The 6000-nt window shown below is 46.4% G+C and overlaps 1 protein-coding gene across 2 annotated transcripts in view; it reads left to right on the forward strand.

Moving 5' to 3' along the window:
- LOC109428076 (uncharacterized) overlaps positions 1-5693 on the forward strand; it is a 218883-nt gene extending 213190 nt beyond the window's left edge. For both annotated transcript variants that reach the window (XM_029873363.2, XM_062850006.1), the window contains exon 2: positions 598-5693. In XM_029873363.2, coding sequence (XP_029729223.2) covers positions 1901-4354 — 2454 coding nt within the window. In that variant the 5' untranslated portion in view covers positions 598-1900 and the 3' untranslated portion in view covers positions 4355-5693. The remainder of the gene's footprint in view (positions 1-597) is intronic.
- Positions 5694-6000: the final 307 nt, after the last annotated feature.

The following is a 6000-nucleotide window of genomic DNA, read 5'->3' on the forward strand; positions in this document are numbered from 1 at the left end:
AAAAAATGCCAATTGATATTCATCATACACTTCAATTGGCATTTTTCGAAGATAGTCAAAGATATTGACCTCAAATATTGAAGTGTTTTTTTTTCATGATTTTCTTGTAGAAATGGTCTAGCCGCACAAGTTATTCACATTTTCAGCACTGTCTGCAGCATTGAGCTTTATTAATTTCAATTAGTTGGTCAATTATAAAACATAGTCAAACAATCTCAGAACACTGCTCCGGTAACTCTTGCCCGGATTCGTACAATCACTCTATGTTTCCGGGCCAACTCTTTCAGTGATTCCTCATTTCGTGTTCAATTGACAAACATTATGCGGCGCAAAGCTACGAGCAAAAGCACACCTTTTCTGAATGTTTTTCATCACTAAACTGAATCGCACGCTGCTCAACTCAACTGCTCGCTAACGAATCTCCATTCATCCAACGAGCGACGCTTGCTTTCAATGAACGTGTTCACTCCATTGTATTTTCTGCGTATTTGCCTGTTCGCAAAATGTAATTAATTTAATCAGTACCGTTGATGCTGCCGGCCGCATTGCTGCTCGATTATTAAAACAGGTTTTTTTTTTTTCATTTGCTTCTTTCAGAACGCCCAGGAACCATCAATGCCCACGGCGAAGCACGCTTGGACGACGACTACGCCGGTAGTGATCAGGAAATGCTCCGGACCCAGCACGACGTCCTCGTGAGCAACACCATCAGAAGCACCTTGGATTTGCATTTTCTTCTGCTGCCACCGGCATCGTTATCATCAACGGGCACGGCAGGAGTTGCTCGTTATCGCAGCGATAAAAAAGCCCCTTCAGCTTGACATCTGTAGACCAGGACAATTGCACTGCGCGGGCGAACTCGGGATGGATACGCTCTGGACGGGAGCGCAATAAGGGCGGGGATATGCTGCCGAGTCAAAGATTATGACTTTTGCCGAGAGATGATGTTCATCCGACTCGCGTGACTCGGTTGATGAAGATTTGCTGCCGCGCCAACAGAACAATCCGGAAGTGTTGGACTCGGCACAGACCAAAATAAAAAAAGGGAACCAAGAGTGCAACCGTTGAAAATTAAGTGCAGATAGTTGTCATCTGGTCCCGGTGGCAGCGAAAACGACGGTGACTCCGGCAATTGCGGTACGTGGTTGGTCGTTCGTGTCTACGTGGAATGAAAATGAAAGACAAATAAGCCCGGCACCTCCGGACAGCTCGTGGGGGGATGTATGACCGAGGAAAACCAGAAACCGGACGAGGGGAAATTAAAAAGCTGGTTTCTCTGGTGACATCGGGTTTCTGCCAGATGTGAAGTGTCGACTGGCAGCGAAATTTATACATTAGTGTTTTATTTTTCGAGCCGTGGGTTGGAAGAAGCATCCGGCCCCACCATGAAAACCGGGAGCACGGAAGTCTCTTGCATGACTGACGACGCTCATGCAATGGAAGGAAAATAGCGAAGCACACAAAAAACGTCAGATTTGCTCTGCTCAGTGAAGACAGACAGTGAATTGAAAGCGACAGCAGCGAAAAAGTGAAAAGTGCAGAAAAAATCACAATTTCCTCGCCGCCAGAGTGAATTGGAATGGAAGAGAAACTTTGTTATTAGCGAGGCAGAGTACAAAAAATTAATTCAAATTTTCCTTACCAGAAATTCCAATTTTCCGTCGGTTTCCGCAAACCACGACAAGGAGTGACAAAAAGTGAATCGATTTCGCATCCACGGTGTAAACTGTTATTCAATCACGGCAAAACGAGCGCGACACTGAAGGCGAAGTAAATCATTAGAATTGAGAGTGAAAGATGAGAAACCCAATTAGTGACTTGTTAACAAACCTCAGGAAGAAAAGTTGAAAAAAGCGGTATACTCAGTCGGCGAAAAGTATAGCAGCAACGCAAGGAAAAAATGTGGCTTAATCTGGTGATTTTGGGTTCGCTGTTAAACATGCTACGTGAGGTGTACGGTTGTCCAACCGAAGTCTGCGTGTGCAAGTGGAAAGGCGGTAAGCAGACGGTCGAGTGCGGTGGACAGCAGCTTACCCGGATACCGGAGGAAATGGATCCTGGAACGCAGGTGTTGAACTTCTCTGGAAATGCATTGACGGTGCTTCAAAATGAACGCTTCAAAAAGTTGGATTTGATAAATCTGCAGAAAATCTACTTGGCCCGAAACCAGCTCATGCGGATACACGAAAAGGCTTTCAAAGGGCTGACTAACCTGGTAGAGCTAGACTTGTCGGAGAATGCGTTGACGGCAGTACCGACGGAAACCTTCTCTGATTATCCAGCCTTGATGCGGTTGTCACTCAGTGGGAACCCTATCCGAACGTTACAAACGAATGCCTTCAAGCATCTATCTTATCTAACCACATTAGAGCTGAGCAATTGTCAAATCGATCTAATAGAGGACGAAGCCTTCATCGGTATGGATAATCTGGAGTGGCTTCGGTTGGACGGTAACCGGATAACAACCATCCAAGGTAATCATATCCTTCCGGAGAATCTGCATGGCATCAACCTGCAGGCCAATCGATGGCAGTGTGACTGTCGTCTGCTGGATATCCACACCTGGTTGAACAGCTTCAACGTTCCACAACGTCAGGAGGAGCCCAAGTGCTCCGGCCCATTGCGCCTGGCAGGTCAGATTATCAAAACGGTTCAACAAGAAGATCTAGCTTGTTTGCCTGTAATCACACCAGACTCACTGTATCGTGAGATATCCGAAGGGCGAAACATGAGTCTGACGTGCAAAATATCCGGAATTCCTGAACCATCTGTGTCCTGGTGGTTTCAGGGTCAACTGTTGCAGAATGATAGCCTTTTGGCCAACAACCTACATCTCTATCATTACAATGAAGACTCCAACGAGGAGAAACGCAGCGAGTTGCTCATATACAACATCAGCCCAGAAGACAATGGGACGTTCTCCTGCATAGCGGAAAACTCCGCTGGACGAGTACAAGCCAACTACACCTTACATGTCATAGTCAAAGAAGAGCCTGTAGTCGAGGAGGTTTCCTTTTCCCAGGAGCACTTTTTGATAATAGTTGGCGCCAGTGCGGCTGCCGGGTTTCTGCTCTTTCTAACACTTTGTATCATCATCTGTAAATGTAGTAGTAAACGTAGCAGCAAGCGTACCTCGAACATGAAATCTCGTGGAAAACCAGGGTCAGATGCGATGTCCAACAATCAAAAATGCTCATCAATCACCAACGACATCGGCGAATCGTTGACCTGTGCGAAAATCAACGGCACGGTAGCAATCAGTGAGAGTAACCCACAGGACGTAGTTTTATATCTGAATACCGGCGGAAACCTGGAGAAGGCAGGTTTAGGAAACCTTCAAATAGGTGGACAAGCTCAATTCTGTAGTCCACCGTCGGCTCGAAGCTATCAAGATCAGAATCCAGATCTCATCAACGATGCAGAGAGCGGGAATAAAATCAGATCCAGACCGGATGCCATCGACTCCGACGCTGGCGAAAAAGACTCCGACGAACAAAGTAGTATCCAAGACGCCAGTAGTGAAGCAAGCTATCAGCAAACCTATTTCCAAACGCCCATGGGTATTCGACCAATGGCACCTAGAATTTCCGCTCTCTCAACACTGCCACGAGGAATCAACAAGGACATGTATCAGCATCAAGTCGACATCCACCTTAGCCCGGGATGCTTCCTGGATCAAAACGGCTATCCCATCGATCTGAATCTGATGGCACAGGGAGGTCCCACGGTGAACTACTATCGAACCTTACCGCACAACCGAGGTCAGAAAGGGCAGCAGAACAAAATTCGATACTCGAACGATGCCGAGTTCATTACGCGAACGTCGCAAACCTATCAGCTATACGGAGCGCCTCCGGACTTACGATACACGGCCGAAGGTTATCCTCAGCAGGCCCAGGGTGGTGACGCGACCGGTACCAGTCAATTCCCATCGCCACCGGAAGGCTACAAAGGGGAGCCACTAGCCTACATGAACCCACCGGCCGCCTTCTGTGTGGGTCCCTCAACGCCTCAGCAGTGGCCGACGTTCCTACCGGGTTACCATCCCCATCAGCTGATATCGATCGCTGGCCAACCGCCGGGAACCGACTTGAACCGATACTTACCTCCACCGGGAATGTCCGCCGGTGCCACCGGAAGCAGCAGTAGTCCTTCGGCACCGATGCCGGTGCTGAAAAAGTGCGTCGGTGCGCAAACCGGCGACATGGACAAGGACACCATTCCGGAGCAGCGGGAGGAAGAGGAGGAAGCCGAACACGAGAACGGCTCCAAGCTGAGGCATCTTACGGGTCCGCTGGCGGACAGCCCGGACGAGGGCTACGTCGGCGAGGGTCACGAATCGACGGACATTTGACAGAAGATGAAACCTCCGATTCTGGACAAATCCCACGTGCTACACGCTTCCAATACGATGCAGCTGGAATCGGACGATGTACCTTTATAATAAGGGGGTGAGTGTGATTTGGGTGGTGTGCGAAGGTTCATGTATGAGTGCGTGTATGTGAACGGGTGTGTTTGAGAGAGTATTTTTGTAAGTGAGATATTTTTAACAGGAGATGTAAAGCGAAGAGAGAGAAAAACGAATGCTGACTGTGCTGAAGGGATAGATGGTTTTGTTGGTGGTATGGTAGTAAAGAACAACGGTTAACAGGACCTGAAACTATCAATTTGTTTTTGGTCTGATTAATTGATATTTGAACTAATTTTTCGCAAGGGGTTGGAATTTATCACGAGTTCGCAGAATGGCCTATACGCAGTTAAAGCAACAAAAGCTGAAGCGACGCAATCAGCATCGCTCCAAATATTGATATTTGTCCTCCCAAACGGTTCGGCACGAAAAAGTATCTTGTACTGACTTTTCGAACTCTCTAAGCCAATACCCTCTTCGAATGAGTGTAATCAGTTTCGTACCTTTTAATTCCGCCCTATTTTGCTTATCCTTTGACAGATACGCGTATTTCGACTACCACTTGATTACAGGAAGATTACCAGCGGTAGTCGAAATACGCGCATCTGTCAAAGGATAAGCAAAATAAGGCGAAATTAAAAGGTACCTACGAAACTGATTACACTCATTCAACGAAAAATTATTCAAAAGTGACGACTTTCTGCTACGTGTTGCAAAACTCGATTTGTTTTTATCCAATTTGACCAGTTTCGTTCAAACGCTTTAACGCTTATGTCCACAACAGGACACATGTTTGATGAACAATGAACATATTGAAATTGGAATTGCGATAAGAAACCCACGTGCTCCAGTGGGAATCGAACTCACGACTGTCACTTTGCTAGCTTTGGACGCTTTTATTCCTCCAAGCTACGCAGCCACTTGATTACCTCCGTAGTTTCGTTCAATGTATTATGGCTCATGCTATTTTTTTCCAGTTAGATGCACAAATAACTACTATGAAACCACTTTCCAACAAAACCATCTACCTTTCCGATCATGCTAAATATAAGCACTTTGTGAACAACGGTAATAAAATGGTTAAGAATGTAAGTTAACCAGAAACAGATGTCGAAAAATAATAAAACAAAAAGCAACCGAGCAGTGAAAGAATAAAAAAACACAAACAAAATCGAGATTAAAACTAGTGATGATAAATGAGATGATAGCGAACAATTTATTTAATGAAATTATAGAAGAAAAACCCCGAAAACAAAAATCAAGAAAAAAACGCGCAACAATGTAATGTCATGCACAATGAAAACGACGAACAAGTATCACTGTGAAACTGACCCTGTCCCCTAGTAGGTACAGGTGCCCTTCCATCAGAGAGTTTGAGTGTCATTTTCCACCCAGCCAGCCAGCGCCAGCATCAATCGGAGTGCGAGTAATCATTTTTCCACCGGTTTGCAAATTTGTAGCCCCAAAGAACCACAGAACGGACGCGTTACCTCCACCCGCCGCACACGTCATCGGCAGCAGCAACCAACAACAGCGGTAGAGTGTGTAGCAAGTGTTCTTTATTGTTGCCTGCCTGACCTGGCTGCGGGCTA

This window comes from Aedes albopictus, chromosome 2 (genome assembly GCF_035046485.1).
Source record: "Aedes albopictus strain Foshan chromosome 2, AalbF5, whole genome shotgun sequence".
NCBI classification, from domain to species: Eukaryota; Metazoa; Arthropoda; class Insecta; order Diptera; family Culicidae; genus Aedes; species Aedes albopictus.